Source organism: Mya arenaria, chromosome 10 (assembly GCF_026914265.1).
Source record: "Mya arenaria isolate MELC-2E11 chromosome 10, ASM2691426v1".
Taxonomy (NCBI): domain Eukaryota; kingdom Metazoa; phylum Mollusca; class Bivalvia; order Myida; family Myidae; genus Mya; species Mya arenaria.
The window spans coordinates 41,316,996-41,344,126 of record NC_069131.1 but is presented as its reverse complement, the minus strand read 5'-3'; the positions used below and the strand labels follow the sequence as shown (position 1 = coordinate 41,344,126).

Here is a 27,131-nt window from a genome sequence, read left to right as displayed (position 1 = left end):
CTTTTATGCGTTATAATGTAAATTATGCTATGTACCTGCAATATTTAATATTTCTAAATTGAAAGACTTATATATCGCATTATAATAGTTGCATTGTAAAAGAAACGTATTTTATGGAAGGCCGGAGTTCACCTTTCCGGAGATCATAATTTTGCCTATATATTTCAATAGAAAAAATATTATCCCCGGGAATTAATTCTCCGGAGATCATAATTACAATTATCTCCGGGATTTGCACACAAGAATCCCGGAGGTCATAATTATGATTATCTCCGGGATTTTCATACAAGAATCCCGGAGATCATAATAACTCTTTAGTCAGAAACCCGGAGATCATAAGAATAATCATCTCCGGGAATTGCAACCAAGAATTCCGGAGATCGTAATAATTAGATTTTTCCGGGGATAATTATTGACCTAGTCCGGACTTATTTGACCTACTCCGGAGTTATTTATAACCCGCCGCTCAGTTATATTTTTCCGGTGATTTTATTTGACCTTTCTGCAATCCCGGACATAATTGACCTTTGAAGTACCGGAAATGATGTAAGCGGCAGTTTCAGAAGCATTTCCATCCCATTCCTGCCGAACACTTAGAAGCGAAAGGTTGATTTATTAAACAGTTACTGAGTTAAGAGAAAGAGTTTTGATTGTGAAGTTTATTAGAAGGTAATCTTGTTTACTACAATTCTATGCACGACTTAATGCTTTTCAGGTTTAAAAGAGTTGGAACATAGCATTGCTTTTGCTAGTCATTCTAAAATGCCGTCCAGGCTTTTTTTTTAATGATGGTTAGCCTGGACGTCATTCATAATAAAATTCGTAAACATGTTCAAAATGCCGATCAGAATTTGGTCGCAAATTTATTGAAATTATTCCAATTTAGTCTATTAAAACAAAAAAAGAACACTTTACCTGTTGAAACTAATCCTTTTTACATCAATTGCACTATATATTATAAAATAATCACGTTCCGAATTGTTAAAACAACATACATTTTCAAACACCATCAAAATTCACCAAACACCATTGGTTTTGTTAACGAATGTAGCCGAGAATATCCAAATGCATTTTCTTTTCTCTGCTTAAGGTTACACATGACTATTAGTTACTTTAGTACAGCTTAGTACGAGCTGTAGTGTCATTGGCAGTAGTTTTGTTAAGGTAACATATTGTAAACCTGTAAATTATTCAAAATAAATTAAGAATGAAGTGTTTAAATTTTTTTATTACTTTTGTTAGCATATTGGAACAAGGACATTTAGTTTTTGCAAAATGAATCAAATAGCAATATCATTAAGTTTGTGGAATGTTATCATGCAAAGTATGGGAAGAATTTTCATTTGCATGCATGGCATTTTTTTCAGTTTGTATCATTATTTTCTATTCTTGTAATTTACCCCTCATTTGCGCTCACTTGGATGTCTTTGAACTTTTGTATGCTTAATATTCCTTTGTTTGGTTTCTTTAAAGCATCCAGATTCTGACACACAACAAAAAAACTTTTTTAAGTACTACTTGTCACAAACTTGTGGTAAGAGCAACCTCAGGTACCAACTGGTGATTGTACGAGCTCTCTCCTCCCTACCTTTTTCCTACCAGTAGGCGAGTAAGTTTTCTGGTGTTCCCCAGTGAACGACCATTTGTATGTATGTTGACAAAAACCTGCCATGACGGTTTGAAATTCTGCAATTATTTGGAGGTTTTTGATTGCCATCTTTTGACATAAAAACATTTCTACATTTCTTTCCCCTTTCCCACACGCACCTAGCCTCCTGTCTAAAAACGACCATACATTATAAATACTATATGTGTGCTTTTACTTTGTATGACAGAAATTAGAATACTGGGTAAAATTACCGGTTTGCCTTTATAAGCTTTGTTAAAGTGTATAGCGTCTCTTTGAACCGCTGGCGCGTTCATGTCACAAACTGGGCATATGACCTTCTATAAGATGACATTTTAAATGTAAAGTCGGCGAAGATTGCACAAATGTCCCATAACAACCCGAGGCATATTCTATAAGAGCATGAAGGCCAATTCTCACACAGAGTCCCGGCTTTGTCATACTTTAACCCCTTAAACACATAAGCGTTACTTCTGTTTACCAATATAGTTCTTTAAAAAAACACACAACCATTCTAACTCTAGTTGTTTTCCTATAAGCTTTAAGCTTGACGATAAAACACACTCTAGTCAGAAAAACAGCAAACAACAATGTTCTGTAATTATGTTTTTCTATCAATTCCTTTAAAAATAGTAATTTCCTGAAGATTCCCTTTAGTTGAGTTTTGCATAGGTTTTCTGATGTGAGGAATAAGGTATTTGTTAATATAAATATCATCATGAAACATCTTTTCTAGCGAAACTATATACACATAATAAATTGATAAGTCAGCAAAATCTCTGATTATTGTAAACTTGGATTGTCGTGTTGAAGTCAAATTTTGATTAATAGGTTACACAATATAACATTTTGATTCACTTAGTGTAACAATGCCGTTGATATACATGTTTTTTTTTAAATATTTAGTCTTATTTTAAATACATGTGTATAATAGTATGCATTGTCCACATTGCCCATAGAATAGTTTGTAAATACATCTTGAATCCTGTATGTGACGATAAATGTTTTTCAAATTCATTAAGTACAAAAGTGTGGTAACTGATAATGATAGTGTTAGGGGAAGGTAATCCATACTAAAAATACTACTTCAGATTGAAACCTTAAAGTATAGTTGTGTGTAACCTTTTTTCTTTTTAGCAGTAAGAAAGCTCCTGTCAACTGAAATCAGGTATTTAAATTACTTTTTTGAAGAAATAGCTTGTGAATTTGCAAAATGGATATGGTTATTGATAAGAATTAATGTATTTATTGGCAGTCTTAAGCAACAGAATACAAATGAAGACCATTTCATTTCATAGACAGTTTTTACATGTTTACGAATTTTGTTATGAATGACGTTCCAGGCTAACCATCATTAAAAAAAAAAGCCTGGACGGCATTTTAGAATGACTATGCTTTTGCAAACTAGTTTTATTAATTGTCTCTCAGTCTCAGATCCAACACGTGGTTTAGATGGTGATTTTTGTGTGTACAGCGGTCTGTACTGTAGGTTTTATATTTTAGATAATGGAATATTCTTGAAATAAAATAACTTTCTCTTTCTCTTACATTTGCTGCTAAGTGCTAGATTGTCATTTATAAGGGTCATTCTGTCTATGCACCAGTTAATTGTAACCACAGCCTCCCCCCCCCCCCCCCCCCCCCCCCGGCCCAGGAAACAGCATGAACTTTGACTTTCAGTACAGCCAAGCCCGGGTAAATCCCCGTCCTGCAGGGACAAAATGCTGGTAAAATCTGCGTAAGATGCCCCTAGGTAAGGTGCAATCATTGCCAAATACCCCGCACTGCAGGGCCACCTGGAAGGTAAAAACACAGCCCAATTTCTCAAGCTTTCACTGGTATACTCACAGACATGGGGGGTGGGGCATGTTAGTCAACCTTAATGGCCCTCAACGACTCTTTTGATGCTTTTGTTTTATTATGGCAGACTAATGACTTCAACCATCCCAGCTAAAAGTAGCGAACGGTCCTTGTGCAGAGAATCCTTGTGGCAACAATTTTGAAATTAAACCTTTGTTATCTTACGTGATCAGCTGTTCCTTTTTTTGGATGGGGGTGGGAGGACTTGATATATTTATACTAAGCCACCTTCCTGTCCAATGGCATATCCATATCTATTTACTAGCTTTTCGTCTTTTTTATTTACGAAAAGAGGAGTTTTTTTTACAATAACTAGGGAAAAATATACATAATTATTGCTTCAATTAATGATACTTTAGTGCATGACATGATAACCATGACTTCAAGCATGCTAAAAACATATTGTGAAAAAATAAGACTAAATTTATGAAATTCGAACTTGAAAATCGTTCATTTTCATCACATTCAGAGATCAGTATGAACTATTATCTGTCATGATTTATTGCAATACATATTTACACCCCAAGGATTGATCTTTTTTGGTTCTTTCAAAGGGAAAATAAACTAATATTAAATCATTTCTTTATTCGCTGGAGACTAGACAGCTTTTTCTTTTAACTGTAAAATTTCCCAATTTTGGCATTTTCACGACGTGAAATTTCCCAAAATGTCTAGGGTCTTTTTCCCAAAATGGGCAGAAAAAGCCCTGAGCTGGTATAAGCTGCAATGTCCTACTTTTTGGGTTTTGTCATTATATTTACAGAATTTCTGGCCAGTCTGTTGTCTTTGGTTTTAGTCCAAATAATTGTACGTGGACGGATTTTTTTTTAGATTTTTGATATGGCAAATCCTTCACAGGGATTGGAAGAATCCCTTATAACACGTCTATTATTTTAGACTATCTTTGGTTTATGATAGAAAGTATAAAAATTTCAAGTAAAGTATAACAATTTCAAGTAAAGGGATACAAATTAAGCTGGATGAGTCACCCGATGTGACTTAAAATTAAATTGGGCATGAACAATTAGCAAGAAAGTTGATCAGTACATGACCAAAAATTAAGCTGCGCAGATCATAATTTACACTTTGCTGTCATTTTTCTTTAGGGTAAAAAAAATGTCAACACAGGACCTCCTTTTCACAAGTCGAACTTCGAAAGTGGAAAGTAGCAAACCTGATTTTGCGCTTTATAATAGGTTTCCCTCAGCCAGATATGGTATACCATGATATGTGGGTGATTTACTGCGTCTGCGTAACTGGCACGACCTGCAAGAGGTTCTCCAATAAAGGAGATGATCCATGAGTCACATTTAAGTATCTGTTGCTGTAACCCATAAAAAAATTAATGGTTAGTCTTTGGCAAATAATTGTGCACCATTAGGCCAGGTGATCATTTAACAATTGAAGGTAATACATAAGGAAACCTAAGCATTATTCTAATATATACATATTTTAATCATGTGCACAGGTATGCAAAAGGTTTATTGTTTATTGTACCTATATATTTTTGTGTGACATGCATGTACTCGAGTCATTGCTATTATTTTTTGGTTGCTTGTGTAGAATTATATAATTTTTTTTCTCAAATTAACGATGTAATCCTCTTTTAAATCAAATACCCAATGAAGATATGTAAACCAAAAATAGTCAAACATATTTGGGTTATGCCAAAAATTAAAACAATGATTTTAACCAATCAAAACTTGTTACTCTAGACAAAGATAGTATTTCAAAATTAAAAGATAAAGGATAACTAAACAAATTGGCGAAGAAAAAACGTTCATCCAAATTATTAAGTTTATATTTTAGAGCTGAAATAAACTACATTCCATTACTAAAATTGTAGAACATTGTTTATTACTTTTCAGAAAGATGTATTGCCACATATGTGGAAAGGAAAGACGTGGAGATGCCCAGTTTTGTGCAAGCTGTGGGACCAAGCTTGATGGTATGCAATTGTAAACCTTCTCTGATAGTTCAAACTAACTGTATTGTCTATTATACACATTTAAAGGGTTTGAATCTTTCTTCCCCCTAATCTCTGGAATTCTGACATGAAAATATTAAATTCCTGCTAATACTCAAGACTTAAAGAGCAAATTTTGCATAAATATGATAATAATCTGCAAACTAATGACAAAAGATTGCCGAAAACAGATCAGAATGAAGAAAAAAGAAAAACCATAAAAAGATCAATATTTGAACTTAATATAAAAAAATATGCGATCTAATTTTTTGTCAGCAAACTTGTATGACTGGTTTCTGTAGGTTTTCGCAGAAATTTGCTCATTCAAAGACAAAAAAGTAATAAAAAAAAAAGTTGTCAAAACGTTCAATCTGTGAAAGTGCAGCTTAAAGTTGTCATCTCAGTTGAAAACATCATTTATTATCTCTGCATTAAAACTTTGGATATGTATTCCCAACTATCTAAACTACTAAATCAATGAAGTTAGATAACTCTTATTTGAATATATAATGCAAATAATGGGCCTTTATTAATTAGAATTCTGTTTGAGGTTCTGCATTTGAGCTTACATAGGATAATATCTCAGCAACTACTTGATGTATTGCATTGAGTCTTAATACAATGGTGCTCAACCATCCAACTTACTTAATTAGCCAAGTTAGGTAACTCAAGGTTGCATTTAATTAAAAAAAATATGCTTTTTTATTCAACTAAGAAATTCTCGTTCAGGTTTTGCATGGAAGTACATTTAAGCTAATATCTCAGTAAATACATCATGTATTGCATTTAGATATGTATTAGCAGCTACATACTAAATTAATGAGGTAAGACTTCATTATTATTAAGTATTGAGTGCCAGACAAGAAATACATAACAGTTCTCTGAAATACCTTGTCTTATCTTAACTAAATTATTTTAAATGCATCAATTTGAAATTAATGTGTTTCATATTTTTTTTAAGACATTGCTGCAGGGGATTCAGGGTCAGTGAAGGAGAGGCGACCGAGTACATGCTCAGAGCAAGAACCAAGTAAGATTTAGTGTAACAACCAGTTCAGATAACAATTTCATTTTAAATAGTGTGAAGAACCATTGGACCAGAAATGACACACATTTTAAGATATTTTTCTATATTTCTTGTAGTTTATAGGACCAGGATGGGCCATGAATAAGTCTCCAATGTTTTTAAATAGAATACTGCACTGGGTAGCCAAATATTTTAATATGCTCTCTAGCATAAGTCATCGAAATTGGACGTTCAGATGAACAAGACCTAATTCTTTTACTATATTGCTTGGCATCAAATTTTTTAACAAGCCATGCTATATGGTGTTTTATCAAGCCCAGAAGATACTTTACTAATGCATGGCTGATAGGCTTGTTTTATTTACAACAAGCACAACAGCACTACAATTTTCAAATAAATATGCAAGTATTGTCATTAAGTGTATAGGAATGATCAATTGTTCTCAAATAAGGAACCCTAGGGTGCCCCATTACAGGTACTCATTAACATGCATAATTGCTACATGTTCACACCTCATGAGATGATATGGCACATGCAATGACCATGCTCCTAGATCCAAGGTCTCTATAACCAAATAAATATTCTTTGAATCTGAACTAGGAAATGAATGGCAAAATTGATGCAAACAAATGGCAAAATTTATACTCCAATATTGGGTAATTGTTTTGAAGAAATATTCCGTAATCGAAATGAATCGGAATATATTAAAAGATCTAGTAAACTATAACTATTCGCTAAAGCCAGGCATTTTACCCTTCTTTGTTTTTGCAGTTCACACAACAGATTCTGATCCTGATTATTCTTTTTAATTTCCCTATCCCAACAAAACGCAATTCATTTTGAACAGAAAAACGAACAATCTCATGTCCACTGCATTCCTCTTTGTAAACAATGCGAGATCTGACCAGGGATGATTAAATGACGCTAATTGATAACAGAGGGGTTTTCTATAGGACGAGCAGCCTCGTTTGGGATTGACCTTTACTAAATATAACTGGAAAATCAAAACCAATTAATATAACTATGGAAAAACAAAACCAACAAGGGAACTTTTAAAGCGACTGTACACCAGATTGGCACCAAAAAAGTTTTTTTCTGTAAAGAATCTCAGGACAGTTATTTAATATAATCGGGTTTGAACCCGTGTCGCCAAAATTGCAGTCCAGTGTTGTATCAACTGGGCTACGAAGGCTTACTACAGATGAGCCGTATATTTTAGCTATATACCTAACTTGGTAATATCGCGTGAAAACATCGACTAGCCATTCACGCATAAGGAATGAATTCTACAAGGTAGACATATCCTTAATCTTTTTAATGGAAAATACGATAGAACTGGGAAAAATAAATAAATTGTAAACTATGTGGTACATCAGTTGGTGAGTTTCAATGCATTGTACACATTAATACCAAGTTAATGTCTGTTTTCAACATTTTTTTCGCAATTTGCGCATAAGGAATGAATTCTACAAGGAAGACGTACCCATTATCTTTTTAATGCAAAATAAGATGAAACTGCAAAAAAAAAAAAATATATTGTAAACTATGTGGTACTTCAGTTTGTGAGTTTTAATGCATTGTACACATTAATACAAAGTTTGTCACTTTTCAACAATTTTTTCTTGCAAATTCATATGGTGCACAGTTGCTTAAAAAATTCAATTGAAAACAAAAGTGGCTTTTGACTCCTTTTTTATAACAATACAGGAAATATATTTAATAAAGTGCTATACCATACAGTAACGTTTCTAAGCACAAACGATATATTGACACGCAGAAAACAGTGGCAAGCACATGTATGTAAGTAGCACATTGCGTTCATATCGTCACTGCGATTTGAATTCTATTGCAAAACTTAATTGGAACTCTTCTTCCTTAATTGGCCAGGTCATTTATATTTCCCTGAAAATATTTGAAACTTGTTTGGTTTCACTTGTCTTATAGCCAGTTATTGTATGATTACTGGGTCTGTTTATAATACCCGACCATATGCATAAGATGCGTTTATACTGTGTCATAATGCACCAGTCAATTGTTATCACGCCCACCCTTCCCCAGGTCTTGGGAATAGCGGGAACTTTGACTTTCGGTCCAGCCAACCCCGGCTAAAATCCCCTGCGGGGACAAACAGATGGTAAAATTCCCGCCAAATGCCCCCGCACTCCGGGGACCCTAGGTAAGGCCCATCCCCCTCTATATTTAAGGCAAAGACAAACCCACATTATTCACCCCACACTGAGGGACCAACTGAAAGGTAAACAAAATGGCCCATTTCCCTGGCTATCCCCAGACCTGGGGGGACCGTGGTTACAATTAACTGGTGCATAACATTCACGCCTATGGCATTAGGGAAAATTGTTGTATGAACAGATCAGGCGAAAGGTTTATTATCTTATTTATACAATAAAAAACACATCAAATATTTGTATAGTGATTTGGACATTCAAATACCAAACGATCAATCAAAAATTTGAGTATCTGTTTATATCTTAATCTAAACCACTATTAACCCTTAAAAACAACATGAATTATTTCAGCTTTGAGTTTGAAAGAAAGGCTCGAAGTCTTCAGAATGAAGCAGCGTCCTCTACAAAGTAACACCAAAAGAGGAAGGAAAGAGTCCACTCACACTACTGGCATTGTAAAGAAAGGGAAATTTGTAAGTTGACTTTACTTTTAGTATTCAACTTATTGCAATTTATTGTACCAAAAGCTGAAGAGGAGTGCATATAAACCCATTTTTCTCAGGAATAGTTCTCCATAGCAACTGACCGGGTTTCTACAGATCTTTCTGGAAACCATTTTTACCAAGTCACATAATTAGACTCTAATTAAAGCATTGTTCTTGTCCCAACTCATTTTAATAACCACTAACAAAAATCAAACATGACTTAATTGAAAAGCCTCAGTTCCAAAAGGAGATAAAGCATATAAGCAGGCAATTTCGGTCAGGTTGTCAAAAATAAGGGCCTTTGATTATGTTACTATTTCCCATCAACTATTAACTATTTATCTTATTATCACAGAATAAATTTAATCCTTGATGCATCAATAGGCATTTTTCAAATTTTGAATGTGCAGTGATGCCTTATATCAAATTCTTACAAGACCACACTCTCTGGTATCATTGTGCCAATGAGAGTTGCAAAAACTTATTTCACAATTGTTGTGAAAAAAAATAAGTTTTAACTAATGCTCCCTTTATGAATTCATAAAGTTACAAAATTAACTACTTACAATGGTACCAGGGTGGATGGCATAAAATGGGTTCTTCCCCCCACCCCACCAAAAAAATGTAAGCAATTTGTAGTATGAGATGTTGCATTTTGAATGTATAAAATTACTTTTTATCTTATTTCTCTGATATAGAAGAAGTAAATTTGAACAATGTGAGGGGCGTTGCCTGGTGCACATCCCCCTCTAGTGCAGTCAGTGGGTACAATGGGCAACTTGTTTTTAAGTATTGGTTCTATCCTGTCAATCTAAAGTAACTGCTTGTTATTGTTTATTCAGTACATGTACATTAGAAGATGCGATAAACTTCTTTTTTACTATTTTAAAGCTCATTTAATTATATACCATATGCATTTTGATACTGTCCTTATAACCAAGTCTTGAGTACTGCTACTAAAGAAGACTAGTTCAGTCACTGGTTGGAAATAACAAATATAAACATTTGTTTCCTTTAAGAAACATGATTGTACTTATAATATTTAATTAATACTGGTCAAAAGCATAGTTTTGATTCATTGTCTCATGTTGTGTTTATGCAGTCTCAAATGACTACAACTTAAGAAACGTATCTTATTAGTATACTGTACTTTTAAAAAAAACATAGTTGATGTTTCCATAGCAACCTTTTAAAATTGAAATGAAATGACTGAAAGATACATAATTGTGGAATGTTTATTTATCAATCATGCTCCCATTCAGTAATATTGTAATATCAATTTCATACTGGACTATTGTTTTGTGATCCTTTAAACAGGGTATCAGGTCTGTGCCATTAGTATATTGTTAACTGTTCTTCTTTCCATAGTTAAGTATCACTAAAATACCGTAATGTAAATTTTTATTTGCTGAAAATTATTTATTATGACATTAAATTAGATAAAGCAGATAAATATGCATAAAATAATGGTAATGTAGTCAATAAAAAACCTGAACATTGGTCAAATTCTTTAACTTTGGTATGAATATCAAATAAAGAAGATTGGTTGCCATGGGAACATGCAGAATAACTTTCTAACAAAGGTTTTTGTTGCTTCATAGTATTGTATTCTTGATCTGAACACTAAAGCTAGAAAAAACAAATGAATGACCATTGACATATTTGCTTGTTTCTCTCCAATAAACAGCTGTTTTTCAATTATATTGTAGCACACGCCATATAACAAATGTTGTCCAAAATAAACAATAACATAAGTTTTCATTTAATTGCGTTTAATATCAGTGTGAATCTTCATTTACCCAAAAATTCTTCAATTGGTGGATTTTATTGATGAACACAAATGTGTTTTTATGAAAAACAATAGCATATGCAAAATAAAAGTATAATTTTTAGAGAAAAAATTGTCTCCATGGTTACCGTGGAATCAATTTCAATTACTGATAGCTTAATTAAAACTTTAACATTTCAATATCACTGGCTGAAAGTTTGAATGCTGTAGAACAAGTATTATTCAAATTGAATTCCTTTAAAGTCAATGGGTGATATATTTAACATTCACTCAAAACAACTCAGCAGTGAGAACTGAACTACACTTAAAACATTGCAGCATGGTAAGGGTTAAAAACAAAACCGGAGCGTTATCCCGCATGCGCACTGTGAAATTATCTGTTTATTTATAGATTGATGACGTAACTATAGTAAAAAAACGTCAGCCATACTTTCGCTTTAGTGTGTGCAACGTATTAATAATAATATAATTTTTACATTACCTTTTAAGAAATTGAGGGACCCCAAATTAAGCAATAGATAAATAAAACGCTATTTATTAATTGATCAGCTTTTATCAGTCAAAAATAAGTGTCCCGACGGAATTCCGGACTTCGAAGTTCAGGTGACCCTCCCGAAAAATTGGTGTCCCCGGGATCCCAGGACCCCGTTAGTGCCAAACACTGCAGCCCTAAAAACCCTACTTTACACTCTTTGAAATACTTCCGTCTGTGATTGAGCAATTAAATTTAAATATGAATTTGAGGACATCTTATTTTACACTAAAATCTATCTTGTAGGGTAAACAAGTACACACTGATACTTGTGAATATCAATTATCAATGTTATGTATGTCTGCATGTTAAAAGGGTGTGTATAAACTATGTATATAAAAGTTGTAACAGACTAAATTATGTTTTGTATTCACATATTCAGGAGCTTAGCGTCTTATTTCTGGACGGTGGTCACCACATCCTTAAAAGACTTTTCCCTTCACCAACTGGACCGACTGGGACTTTGACAATTTCTGTCAGTGAAAATTCTAATTCAAGTGACTGGTTGAAGGCAATTAGCAGCAAGTTCATAAACACTTCATTCACCCTATGTACACCATCTGGATGTGGATTCCAGGCCATTGAACAACCAGTTGGGCTGGAATTTGTGAGGGATTTAAAGAAGGCTAAACACTACAAGCTTCTTCGTATCTATGTTCAAGCCGACACAAAAGGTAACTCTTTAAGTTCTGTAAAAAATGTATGAAATAGAAGTAGCTTCAATGAAATGGGAAATTATTTTGCAGGTTAAAATTGTTATTAAAAAGAAACTCCGGAAAAAGGGGGAAAACTGAATTCTGTTTTTTGGGAAAAACTGGCAATTTATTTGGAAAAATGGAGGCTTTTTGGCGATGAGAAAGGGCCGATATTTGGCCCTACAATTAGCCCAAAAATCACTGCTATTAAAGTAATATTCAGCATTATGTTGAATGTCTTAAACTACCAGGACAAATTTAGATACAAACTAGAAAATAAATATATATTTCTTTTTTCTTTTACCAAATATATAATCTTCCAAAGTAATTCCAATATGTTAACAGTATGTTATGAGAACTATATATATGGCTCAAAGAACGATATTAAATCTTTTTACTCATATAATAAAAACTGCAATTGGACTGGTCAAAGAATGTGTGGAGTCTTCTTGACTCGACACACTTTAACCACTCAAACTGTGTTCATACCCGTATAGTGACATCAGTCTCCCAATTCATTACTGATAGTTGAACTCTGTTCAACAAGAAATGCAGACATGTCATTTGGGGCCATTATTTTATTTATTTATAAGATACGCAAGATAAAACTAAAATTTCAGTAAAACTTAAGTGTTTTTATTTGCAAGTTTCTTTAGCTGACCAAAAGTATGAAAAAAACAATGAGGCAGTACTATGGACAAGGATGAGATCAACTTTTCTTGCATACCGGATGTGTGTTTCCGGCCATAAGATGAGTCACGCGCAACAACGTGCCACTTCTTATTTCTTTTATTGTATAGTTTATGAAAAGTATATTACGCAATTTCTATAAAGCGGAATCAAAAATAGTATACAATACTTTTAATTAAAATTGAAGATAAATAATTAATAATTGTAAAAGCGAGATTTTTGTAGGAACTATCTGACGTCGATGGTGATTTAAAATCACTGCGCTTTATGACGTCAGCACGCGCTTTTTGGTGAAATGTACAAAAGTGCGTTTTCTACGTCAATTTTTTCACAAAATCATGTTTTTAGGTATGCAAGAAAAAATATCAATCATGTTTTTCCGGTCCGGATCGAAAAATCCGACCCAATGGCACGCTGCGTGACCGATAACTCGGCAAGCCTCGTTATCGGCTTATGCGCGTGCCCTCGGGTTGGATTTTTCGATCCGTACCGGAAACACATGATACTTATATGAATACTTGTCCAGATACCAGAAAGTTCTGACCATAAAGTACCATATATGTTTGCTTTTAAAATTGGTTTTGTACGGAGATCATGAACATGAATTTAGTTTACAAAGGTACTCCTAACATTACTGAGTAGTAACCTTTAAATCAATTTAACCATAATTTAAAGAAATTTGCCTATATGTTGTTTCAGACAGGAATGAACTAATCAAGGCCTTCAGAAATGAAACAGTACTAATTTGTTACACTTTGTTACAGAACAGTTATTGTTGAAGGTCATTCAGCAAAATGATATTGTTTTGATGAAAGGAATTTGACACAATGAATTCTTTTATGCAAATCTTATATTATTTTTTATATAGATTCATCAATGGTTTGCAGAAAATTTCCAGTTAAATAACTTAATGATAGGCAAACCAAACGGTTTACATATTTGTTGTTTATGATATAAATATATATGAGCAAATAATGCATAAACATTTTGAGCAAATATTGTTTTACTTTATTATTGGCTGAATGACCAACCCATGTTTATGTTTAGAAGAATCCGGTTAAAAGTTGACAAATGTTGTTTTTAGCTCCACTGGCCAAAGGCCAGAAAATCTTATGCGATGGTAATGTGTACGTAGTATGTGCGTCCATGCGTCTGTTAACAATTTCTTGTTAACGGGATACAGCCTTCAGTTTTGATTGTATCTTGATGAAACTTGCACAGTATTAAGATACCAATTAGAGCTTGGTTCCTTTGGAAAACCTGTTTCTGCCTTGTTCTTGTTTAAAGCCCACAAGCCATTTTTTAGCTCTAAGTGTCTGTAGATCGCGCATTCATCTTAACAAAGTTGGTTGTGAATGTTAGTTAAAGTTATGCACCTTTGGTCATTACTGGCAACGCCTAGGATTAACAGGTTTGGTAAACTTAAATTGGGAAAGGTTTGAAAATCTTTTTTGAGTGTTTATGCATCCATCTCAGCACAGTTGCAATAAATATATATATACAGTGTAATGCTTTATGATCAGTCTTCTTTTAAATTTCATTGTGATTTAATTTTGAAATGCACTAAACAGTGTGAACATGTTGGTGTGAAAAATTTTGGCCCTGCCAGAATAAACTAACATTTAAATCTGTATTTTGGATGAACACTTTAATATCAGGGCTTTTTCTTTCCATTTTAAGAAAAAGACCCATGACATTTACAAAAACAAAATAATCAGTCTCCTGCAGAGAGGAAATTGTTAAAAAATAGTTTCTTTTCCCCTTTTAATATAAAAATGCAAGTACATAGGGTAAGATACCAAACAAATAATTTCAGTATAAGCTGAATTTAGCATGGACCACATCATTAGGAAATTTTCATATCCTTTAAAACAATGTTGGTTTTAGTAAGGTGCATACCAGGGCTGGTTAAGTAAAGAAAAATAATTAATAGTTAAGCAGCTGAACCACTATACCATGAAAAATTAAATAAAAGAAGCGGATATTTTAACATCTTGACTATACTAACATGAAAAGATAATGTCAATCAACCAATCATGCAACTACAAAGCATGAAAATTTTGTTTTTAAAAAATGATGTTTTCAATTTTAACAATTACTATGATTTGTCACACCTCATTTTAATGTTTCTAGTTCTGTTTGTGTTTCTGTTTTATTGTTTACATTAACCTTGCACCTAATTTATTACTTGTAATGAGAAAAAGTATATCAGTCTCTGATGCTTTAATGTCAACATAAATTACTAATCTTGCACATTACATTTAGTGCGTTAATTATCAATTTTATATTATAATTTATTGTCCACAGTGGGCTTTATTTCTTGACATTTTAATCTTTACTGGCCAAAGGCCAGAAGAGCTTATGCGATGGTAATGTGTACGTAGTATGTGCGTCCGTGTGTCTGTAAACAAGTCATGTTAAAACGATACAGCCTTCAGTTTTGATTGTATCTTGATCCGCCCATTCATGCCTAGATTATGGGCCTTGATAGTTAAAAAAATCAGTATGTCAGTAAATAATTCTTCGTTAACACGATACAGCCTTCAGTTTTGATTGTATCTTGATTAAACCTGTATGGTATCTACATATCCATGAGAGCTCGGTTCCTTTCGAAAACCAGCCATAACCGCCCATGCATGCCTTGATTATGGGCCTTGATAGTATGAAAAAATCTGTGTGTCAGTAAACAGTTGCTCGTTAACACGATACAGCCTTCAGTTTTGATTGTATCTCAAAGAAACTTGTACAGTATCTACATATCCATAAGAGCTCGGTTCCTTTCGAAAACCAACTAGATCTGCCCATGCATGCCTAGATTCTGGGCCTTGAAATGATTAGATTATGGGCCTTGAAATGATTAGATTATTGGCCTTGAAATGATTAGATTATTGAAATGATTAGATTATGGGCCTTGAAATGATTAGATTATGGGCCTTGATAGTATAAAAGAATGCTATTGTGTAATAAATGCTTGCGAACATGATACAGTCTTCAGTTTTGGGTATTCAAATACCCATAAGGGGTTGGTTCTTTTCGAAAACAGTGATGTTGACCACACAAACCCAGACAGGAGAGCATAGGCCCTTTTGGGCCTCTTGTTATTTTAATGTGCTAGTATCAGTCATTTTTCTTGAACCAAATTTTGTTTGGAGCATAACAAAAAAACTAGACAGAGGAATTGATTGGAACTTGGAACATACATAGAAACAAAGTTGTGCCTATTTGCATGAATAATAATTGTCTGGGCACTTAATTTCAGAGTTATCTCTCCTCATGATTTTTTGTTTTTTTTAATGTAAATTTTGGATTGGCGCTTATTCCGAAATATCTTTTCTTTAAAAATAATACAGAAACATTATACATAGATAATATAGCCTTGTGAAGTTATAGAACTAGATTTTTAAGTCTTGGTTACTTTTCCCATTTGTCATTTATTTAAGGTAAATTTTGTCATGGCATTGACTGAAAAACACTCCATAAGATTGAAACATAGTACATAGAGTAAAGCAATTTGAAGTTGTGTGCCTTAATAATAACTCTTGGGCTAATTGTTTCTCGGCTATTTTCCCTTATTTGTTCTTTTATTACAGAATTTTGTCCTGGCATCTCACTTAAAAACTACTTGAAGAATTTGATTTAAACTTGAAACATATAGAGACATTGATGTGAATTTTTGCACTTTTCAAAGACAATTCCTCTGGGTCATTTAATAGCATAGTTATCTCACCTGTTATTAAAAAAATAGGCTTGGAGAAAAATATGTATTTTAAAAATCTCTTTCCAGTAATTATCATGGCTAAACTTTAATATGTTCAAAAGAAACTCATTTGATACATTACGTATTTCAGGAAAGGCAAACTACTCACACCATTTCACTTCAACAACACAGCCCCCCATCATCACCCTCAACAAACACTGAATGCGACAGCAACACAATACAACAGCCACAAACACTCAAAAGAAAACCCACAGCACAAGACACACATCACACATTGCAATGTATTAGACAACCCACTCACACCATTTCACTTGAACTTGACAACACATCATCATCGTCATCACCCACAACAGATTTCACAGATTACAACACCAACACCACACAAGCACCAACACTCAAAAAGAAAACTACAGCACAAGACATACACAACACATTGCAACACTTTAGACAGCGCTCTCACACCGTTTCACTCGAAATTGACCACACATCATCATCACCCTCAACAGATTTCACAGATTACAACATCAACACCTCACAAGCACCAACACTCAAAAAGAAAACCACAGCAAAAGACAGACACAACACATTGCAACACTTTGGACAACCCACTCACACCATTTCACTTGAACTTGACAACACATCATCATTACCCACAACAGAATACAACATTAACACCACACAAGCACCAACACTCAAAAAGAAAACTACAGCACAAGACAGACACAACACATTGCAACACTTTGGACAACCCACTCACACCATTTCACTCGAACTTGACAACACATCATCATCACCCACAACAGAATACAACACTAACACCACACAAGCACCAGCACTCAAAAATAAAACTACCGCACCTGACAGACACAACACATTGCAACACTTTGGACAACCCACTCACACCATTTCACTCGAACTTGACAACACATCATCATCACCCACAACAGATTTCACAGATTTCATCACCAACACCATACAAGCGCCAACACTCGAAAAGAAAACTACAGCACAAGACAGACACAACACATTGCAACACTTTGGACAACGCTCTCACACCATTTCACTTGAACTTGACAACACATCATCATTACCCACAACAGAATACAACATTAACACCACACAAGCACCAACACTCAAAAAGAAAACTACAGCACAAGACAGACACAAACATTGCAACACTTTGGACAACGCTCTCACACCATTTCACTCGAACTTGACAACACATCATCACCCACAACAGATTTCACAGATTACAACATCAACACCTCACAAGCACCAACACTCAAAAAGAAAACTACAGCACAAGACAGACACAACACATTGCAACACTTTGGACAACCCACTCACACCATTTCACTCGAACTTAACAACACATCATCATCACCCACAACAGAATACAACACTAACACCACACAAGCACCAGCACTCAAAAATAAAACTACCGCACCTGACAGACACAACACATTGCAACACTTTGGACAACCAACTCACACCATTTCACTTGAACTTGACAATATATCATCATCACCCCCAACAGATTTCTTTGAAATTAATACCACACAAGCACCAACACTCACAACACAAGACAGACAACAGACACTTCCAGACAACCATTTTTCAACACCAAGCTGTTCATCCCCTTGTCAGGTAAGTTTGTATTGCAACATTCATTCACGTTTTGTCACTGGTTTTATATAGTCATATTGTAGAACATAATTTTTTTCTCGATCTTGTTAACTGCTTTCAAACAAAGTTGAATTCTGGTCATTAAAATGAAATATGTTGTTATGGAGTTTGTTGCATGTGCACAGCATCAAACTGTTTCAGCACATTTTCTTTACTTAAAGTAATGTACCCAAAAGTGATATGAAGGAAGCATGGTATATGATGACTTAGAAAAAACTGTATCCAGGGCTTTTTCTGGCCATTTTGGGAAGCATACCCTAGACACTTAGGGCAAATTGGCCTGTGGGTACTATAGAAAAAGTTCTGGTATCCTATAAATAATTTAATGTAGAAGGGATTTTGCATCCAATATTGGTGCGTTAATACATGAACTGCGTTGCATGCTTTAAGTATTTATGTTTAAGTTGATTTTATGTTATTTTCAGTTATAAACAGTCATAATTATGATAATAAAGATGATCCCTATGATAAATTTTAAGTCGTTAACTTTTATTTGTTCTGTTTTAGCCTCATCAGGTCCAAGCAGAAAGGGATATGCAAGACTTCTTTAAGGTAAAGAGATTAATGTTTCATTTCATTATTCTCTGACTGAATATGCATGATGATCATGTTGTAGTAAAAAGAAAAATTCAGTCAGAGTCTTCACCTGTCTGTATGTCTGTCTCCTAGTTTACCTGCCCTGAACAATTTGAGGGCTGAATGCGAAAAGGTTCTATCTGCTTCTTAATGTCACTTAGAACCTTTTCGCATTCAGCCCTCGAATTACAATCTCAGAAAACAACATAAATGCTTATGTTTTTAGTTCCAAGAATAAGGAGGGCTATACTACCCAGTATCACTGTTTGTTCAAGTTTTAGGACAAGTTGGGATTTTCACTTGTCCAATACCATTCGATCAATTCCGTGAATACTTTAAACAGTTGTTGTTGGCCATCACATAATGAAATTAAATAGCTACATATTATCCTTTATACAAATTGTAGGCCCTGATTGACTATGGAACTTCGGTTAAAATTTTATGGCAAGTTTGGATTTTAATTAAAACAAATTTATACCCTTCATTCAATTGACTTTTTACTTAACACAACCAATGATGACCATCTTACAAATAAGGTTACATAACTCCATCTAAACTTTGTTTGACTCTTTTCTTTTTTTTGACAAGGACATTTTTTTACATATTGCTTAATCAGATTTTCTCAAAAGGAAAACAAATTTTGAATATGACTTTTATCATTGCTTGGGCTGGCTGGTGGGAGGGCAGGGTCAACCTCATTGGTTAATTTGTGCTAGGTTTGACATCTAGTGACCAAACTTGGTATATAGGAAGAGTTTATGAAGACCTTTAATGGGATTGCGTTTGAGACCAATGGGATCAAGGTCAAGGTCAATGCTTAAATGAATAGAAAAATGGTTGGTATTGAATATAGGGCCAACACATTGCAAGCAAACTTGGTTTATATGCTGAGTTATAGAGACATTTCATGAAATTGTGTTTTGGGCCCCTGAAAGTTATGGTAACTGTTGACTTTTCAATTAGATTTTTGTTGCTTTTGACAGGCACATACATCATTACTTGTAAGTCAAAGTGGCATAGTCGAGCGTGCTGTCTTATGACCCTTCTGGTTGAGCATATGTTCAGTCATTTTGCCAAACAGCTACTAAAATAAGTACAAGATGACCAAAATGATGTGAAGTGACAATTGTGTATGAGCAGATTATTAGATAGTTGATTTTGTTTTGTACAAACATTTTGAAAATGTGCAAATCCTGATATACTTTAATAGTAATATACCAGTGATTTGCATTCGGAAATCATTACCATACAATGTATCATAATTTTTTTAATATTACAGAATTAGATTATTAATGAGACAAAAAGTATATCACTGATATGTTTCATTTGGAATCTTGAATATCTTAATTTTTCTTGTTGCTCAACTCCATGACCAAAATAGTTATTTTGCTGAGCCTCGAAGTTTGCATTCATGGCAAAAGAAAAACATGCTGTATTTAGTAGAACTTTGACCAAATACTACCTTTGTCATATTATATAATTCAAGTATTGAAATAGTCCACAGCAATCGAGAATGCATTACGTTTTTACTATTTCAGCTGCAGAGTAAACTTGAAGAAAGGCATAAAGTAAATATTTTATTCAATTGTCAATGATATAACTGTTCAAACCTGATTTATGTTTCAATTATTCTGTCTATGCATTTTAGACCCTTTCACTGAAGTGTTGAAAAGCATAAAAATTTGACCTTGTCCATCTGGCCTTTTTCAGTCCAAAATTTTGTCTTTCATATCTCCAAAAATATGTATGGCAAAATCACTAAAATTCACAAGAAATTAAAATAATAAATTCAATAATAAATATATATTTGAAAGATTATCGGGATGTTTTTCCCAATCTGCTTCAGTAATTAACTCAACATATATGTTTTACAGCTGGCTGAAAAAAGATTTCGACACAGAAAAGTACCAACCAGCAGGGGAAGAATTATAACAATTGTACATGAGGCCCATGGGGGAAAAAGTGCCTCGTTTGTTTCGTCGGAGGATGACAACATACAGGTATGAAATTCCAAAAATTAATAAAATTCAGTAAAACTCGTGTTACGACTTTTTGACCATTTTGAGGCAGATTTGTACAATGATCACCTTGATAAAAGACATCAAAGGGACTGTCTCACAGATTTGCACCAAAAAAAGTTTTTTTATGTAACGAATCTTAGGACATTTAGCTAATAAAATGTGTTACGCTTTGATATCATAATTGTAAAAAAAAGGTACCAAATTAAAAAAAAATTGTGTCGGAGACCGGGTTCGAACTCGCGTCGCCAAAATTGAAGACCAGCGTCTTCCCTACTGAGCTATCAAGACTTACACTAAACGGGTGGCATAATTAACCTATAAACCTACCTTGGTAATATCACGTGATAACACCGACTAGCCAATCACCAGGTAGACATACCTAGTAATCTTTTTTAAAGGAAAAATATGAAATAACTGCAAAACTTAAATAAATTGTAAACTATGTGGTACTTCAATTAGTAAGTTTCAATGCATTGTACACATCGATGCCAAGTTTATGTCATTATTCGACAATTTCATTTTTTTCCGCAATTTTATCATCTGTGAGACAGTCCCTTTAAGGACTTAAAGGACTTATGATTTCCATTTTTCTTCAATAGGCGCAGTATTGACTGTGCTTAAAACTTTTGTAAATGAACAAATTTGGTTTCATTGAAATTACGTGTGTGTTCAGTGTTGTTACATGTGGTGAAAATGGATATATTTATTGCAACATGCTTGAAAATAAATAAATGGTCAAATTAAGCTGTGTGACTAGTTATAATTTGATTCATTAACATAGAAATAAAAAGTCTGTGAAGCAAACAATTACAAATGGTGACAGGCAAGAGTTCCATATCCTAATGAATGCAATCAAACAATTGATATCTTTCAGGTCATATATGATTTTGCATGTAGTGCATTTGCCGGGGAGATTCTGCCGCCAAAATTTCAACTGGCCAACATTGAGGATGGGGAAATTTATCCACAGAGAAGTCCCATCACTACCTCAAAATTGCCTGAAATTTTGACAATTGTAGAAGAGGTAAAATTTTGAATGTTTTTAGCTCACCTGTCACGTAGTGACAAGGTGAGCTTTTGTGATCACTCTTCGTCCGTCGTCCGTCCGTCCGTCCGTTCACAATTGCTTGTGAACACAATAGAGGTCACAATTTTGACCTAATCTTTATGAAACTTGGTCAGACTGATCATCTCTATAAAATCTAGGTCAAGTTCGATATTGGGTCATCTGGGGTCAAAAACTAGGTCAGTAGGTCAATTAGTAGAAATACCTTGTGAACACATTAGAGGTCACAATTTTAGCCTAATCTCAATGCAACTTGGTCAGAATGATCATCTCTATAAAATTTAGGTCAAGTTCGATATTGGGTCATCCGCGGTCAATAACTAGGTCACTAGGTCAATTAGTAGAAAAACCTTGTGAACACAATAGAGATCACAATTTTAGCCTAATCTTAATGAAACTTGGACAGAATGATCATCTTAACATATGCTAGGTCAGGTTCGATATTGGGTCAACCCGGGTCAAGTGGCCTCTAGGGGCCATACTTTTCATTGGATCTTTATGATAATAGGTCAGAATGTTCACTTTATTTAGCAAAGCTACAGGTGAGCGATACAGGGCCATCATGGCCCTCTTGTTCATATTTTTGGATACACTTGCATATTTAGTTGTTGTTTGTTTTGCGTCCAAAAGTGGTGTGAGCTTTTTTAGCTTGACTATTTGAAGAATAAGGAGGGCCATACTACTTGCCGCAACATTAGCATCCAGGTCTGTTTAAGGTTATAGAACAGGTTGAGATTTCACTTATAACTCCAGAACCCTTTTTCAATTCATTTAATACTTCACAAATTTGTTCGAGATCATCTCATAATAGGTTAGGTAACTCCATATTATCTTTTGTACAAATTATGGCCCCTGATTCACTATGAAACTTTGGTAAAGTTTTAGGGCAGGTTTGTTGGGAAATTTATAAATAACTTCAATACCTTTCTTTCAACTGACTTAATACTCAACAAAAATGTTCATGACCATCACACAATAAGGTTTAATAACTCCATATTATCTTTCATACAAGTTATTGCCCTTGATTGACTTTGGAACTTTTGGTTTAATATAAGGGCAGATTAAAGTTACAAGACAAGTTGGGATTTTAACTCTAAATGCAAAGTATATTTCTTGATTGACTTTTTTAAATTTTATTCTTATTTTTTTGACAGGTATACTTTAATATACTAAATCAGGTTTTCACAAAGGGATATGGTCATGGTCACGGTTACTGTTGCTAAAAATAGAAGAATGGTTAGTACTAAATATCTTCAAGTAAGGATTGAATTAGTGTGACCAAACTTGGTATATAGTAGGACAAGGTTATGGAGAGCTTTCATTGGACTGCCTTTTAGCCCCCTAGGGTCATTGTTACTAAAAATAGATTAATTTTTGGTTCCGATTTGTAGGAAGATGGTATGGAGGTCTTCCATGGGATTGTGTTTGTGGCCCTTATGATTATGGTCACTATTACAAAAAAAAAAAGCAGTTGAAATGGAATCTCTTCAGCCAATCATTAAAAACCAGTTGTTTTTTATCATCAAGAGTTCTTGTTTATTTTCTAATTTGTTTTTTATTGCTTTTGACAAGCACATTTATCCTAAATAATGATACTTGAAAAACTACTTTTAGGATTTTTAATGATCTTGAAACCAAGATAAAGGGGCACCATGCAGAAATCATGTGTGCAAGAACCATAAACATATCTTCAGTTATTAGAAAATGTCTTCTTGTGTTTTTTTAAAACGATGTATTGATGTTTTTCAGGATTATACAATGAATGAAACAGTCACCAACTACAACGAAGTTTTGTGGACCGTGAATTAACTTTGCCAGTAGCCACTCGGAGAAACAAAGTATTTTAAGTTGACACATTTAACACACAACCAAACATAATGTGTTCATGCATTTACAAACGTGAATGAGGAAAAACTGAGAGTACTTCAGTTAGTTCACTTATTCATTCTACAGCCATTGTGAAACAAGTTATTACAAAATTATTCATCACTCTTGATGGCACAGATGAATCTGAGTGTCGTCTTGTGTTGTGGAGGAAACCGAAGTCAGATTGCCACTAAAGCAGAAATCTATTCCCTTAGTCCAGAAGAAGCTACATTGTTCATGGATCTTGAAACAACAGAAAATAGATTTTTCAATATTGATAAAACAAAATAATAGCATTTAGTGTATAAAGTGTTATTATATACAAACTGAATTAAGGTAAAAATTGTGTTAATTTTGAAAACGGAATGGTGTGATATTCCTTGGAAAAACTGATGTGCGTAGTTTTCAAAAATTGAAAAGATAAACAGTTTAAAAAGCTGATTGAATATCCAAGTAGATATTTGTGTTGAACTGTATTCAGACACTACATGAGAACATCAAGGATGTGAAAACAAGAACATTAAAACTTAGTTTTTAACTTAAGTATATGTCTTGCTCTATTGTTGCTTTGCGACCTGTTAAACAGTTAGTTTGAAGTTCAATTTTATTTTATATTTTATATACTTATTCAATATGAGTGACATTGCAACTACTTTGCAAGTAGCTTTAAATGACAAGGTCCAGTGCAATGTTGTACTCCAATTGCAGTCTGGAGAAGAATTTTTTTGTCATGATATTATCTTAAGTTTAAATTCATTTTATTTTTCAGCAAAACTTAGCAAAAATTGGTCTGGTAACTCAGCAGAACCTAGGATCATGTGCATAGAATTTAAAGATGAGATTGTCATAGGTGTAGTAAAATTCATGTATGGAATTAATTGTACTTTGTCACTTACAAATATTGAAAGTTTTATAATGTGCTCAGTTTTTTATGGGGTTGATTCGTTAACAACATTGTGCAAAGAATTTCTAATGGAAAATCTCAATTCTCAAACTGTTTTCAGATTTCTTAGTTTATCTTGTACTAATTCACTTGATAATGTCAAAATACTTTGTTTAACATTTTTGGACTCGAATTTTGAAGAGTCTATGGCAGCTTCTGATGATTTTTTTTCGCTATCACCTGAAGTTATCACTCAAATAATTCAGCGTTCTTCACTTGGTGTTCAAGAGGAGTTTTTGTTTGATTGCTTAATTCATTATTCTGACAGTGTTGAACATTTTGATTGGACTTTGATTGTAAGGTTTATTAGATTTTTCTGTATGACTTTAGAATATTTTATATGTAATTGTGTAAGGATCGGTATTTTGTCTTCTGATGTTCAAAATAAGGTTTTGATATATTTATCTTCGCCTGATATACACATTTCTACTTTGTCTGACATAGGTTTATGTACTTCCCCACGTACCATTAATACAAATTCTGACCTATTTGCTAGAAGGTCTGTTCGGAGGTCTGAAGGCAGCACCTGGCATACAGATGCTCTGAATGGGGATAGAGTTTTGTTTATGTCAGATAGAAAACTAAAATTAAAAGCTGTCCGTGTTTATGGTGTGCCTGAGGCTGAACTTTTTATTTCACTTTCCATTTATGAGACTGCATCAAAATGTTTACTTGCACAAACTGAAGGTCGTGTAATTTTCCAAGAAAACCAATATTCAATGCACGTTCCTTTAAAAAAGAGTTTGCCTATCATTCAGAATACGCAGTATACAATTGTGCTAAAAAATAATCATATGAACACTTTTTATGGTAGATATTGTGTTCGTTCTGTATCAATAGTAATGGACATTGGTGTTGCAAACATTTTATTTCAACAACCAGACAGTGGATCCTCATCTGTCGAAGAAGGGCAGATTGAAGGTCTACTGTTTTATAATAATTAAAAGTAAGTCTCAGGCATGTATTAGTCTATTAGACTATAATTACCTATTTGATGTATTTAACCAAGATATTTTATTGAAATTAAGTGTATATGATCAGCGTTGTGTTGTTATTTCTGTGACATATCTCTTGTGTATCATTAGGTGCATGATATGATATATTGACTTTTGAACTGATGACAATTATTTCCAGGCCATGAAAATTTTAAGTTCTGTAATAAATGCACTTATTTTTAGTGGTGTTTTTTTTGAACATTTCTAAAGTCATGAGAATATTAACATTTTGTTCAAGCTGATATCATGCTTATTAAATCAGTAGATTTTCACACAGAATTACATTTCGATGGTAAATTATTTGACAATATTCCAACATACTAATTCAGTCAAAATGATATAAATGATTATTATTCCAATTCAAAAGAGTATGTTATGAGATCAGTGTGTGTACCACGTGATAAATTGCGTCATAAATGCTACGTCTGAAGGCAAGATTTTGCTTCTAATACCTTCACTATTTCTTCATTTATATGAAACATAGCGCAGTCTACGCCGCTTACAGAGCCCCTTCATCGGTGTTTTACCAGAGTTTGATTGAGAGTTTAGGTTCTTCAAACACCTCGAAAAACCTTTATTCACAATACATCAGTCTGACGGAGCACTGACAAAACATAATTATGGAAACAGATTTGTTCGAGTGTTTGAAGAAAGTAATCTTCTTATCAAACTTCGGTAATAAAACGAAGGCCAGGCTCTTTAAGTGGCATAGACTCTCCTTTGTCTTATTTAAAATTATCTTTGATTGAAGTCTTTATTTTATGCAAAATGTTGCCTTCTGACGTAATAATATTTGATGTAATTTTACACGTGGTATACACACACTGGAGATTGAGTGACTAAAATATAGAAATGGTGTGAAAATAGTCTTGGCATTTTTGTGCCTTATTATTTAACACAACTCTTTGAGCATCTGTCAGAACGCTATACATAAGTTTTATGCAATTGATCGATTTCATTCCAATTATCAAGATATTTTAATCTTGCTAGTGTAAAATAAGTATTGAATGCAGCAGTTTTTGTAGCATTAAACATTGAAGTTTTACTCTGAAATTCAGGCAATTTAAAATTAGCTTTATTTTGATAAAAGAATAACATTTAATAATAATAACATTTTTTTTTATCTTGAAACCTTTTCTGACATTATTATTTACTGATAGTTATTGTGCAGTTTATTTTGCATTTGTCTTGCTTAAGAATGCTTTATTAACACTCATTAAGGATTTAATTGACATAGGACTATATCTTATTGTTTGCTTCAGATAGAGGAAGCAACTTAATCTGATATGTTTTTAACCAATATGTGTTGGTGTCACTTAAAATTCTCTTATTGCTCATGTTGAAAAACACACTTATAACTTTTTGTATAAGTTCCATTTTTATTAATAAATCCTTTGTGTATA

The 27,131-nt window shown here is 33.6% G+C and overlaps 2 protein-coding genes across 2 annotated transcripts; both read left to right on the top strand.

Moving 5' to 3' along the window:
• Positions 1 to 554: 554 nt before the first annotated feature.
• On the top strand, positions 555 to 17,842 carry LOC128205447 (uncharacterized). The gene is made up of 7 exons (XM_052907083.1): positions 555 to 669; positions 2,765 to 2,795; positions 5,356 to 5,435; positions 6,415 to 6,483; positions 9,018 to 9,139; positions 11,855 to 12,146; positions 16,706 to 17,842. The coding sequence occupies exons 3-7, from the start codon at positions 5,360 to 5,362 to the stop codon at positions 16,774 to 16,776; spliced, it is 630 nt and encodes a 209-aa protein (XP_052763043.1). The 5' UTR covers positions 555 to 669; positions 2,765 to 2,795; positions 5,356 to 5,359; the 3' UTR covers positions 16,777 to 17,842.
• Positions 16,777 to 27,131, top strand: LOC128204711 (uncharacterized). The gene is made up of 8 exons (XM_052906113.1): positions 16,777 to 16,856; positions 17,023 to 17,604; positions 17,700 to 18,222; positions 18,769 to 18,813; positions 20,376 to 20,405; positions 20,712 to 20,837; positions 21,733 to 21,882; positions 23,674 to 27,131. The coding sequence occupies exons 1-8, from the start codon at positions 16,777 to 16,779 to the stop codon at positions 23,731 to 23,733; spliced, it is 1,596 nt and encodes a 531-aa protein (XP_052762073.1). The 3' UTR covers positions 23,734 to 27,131.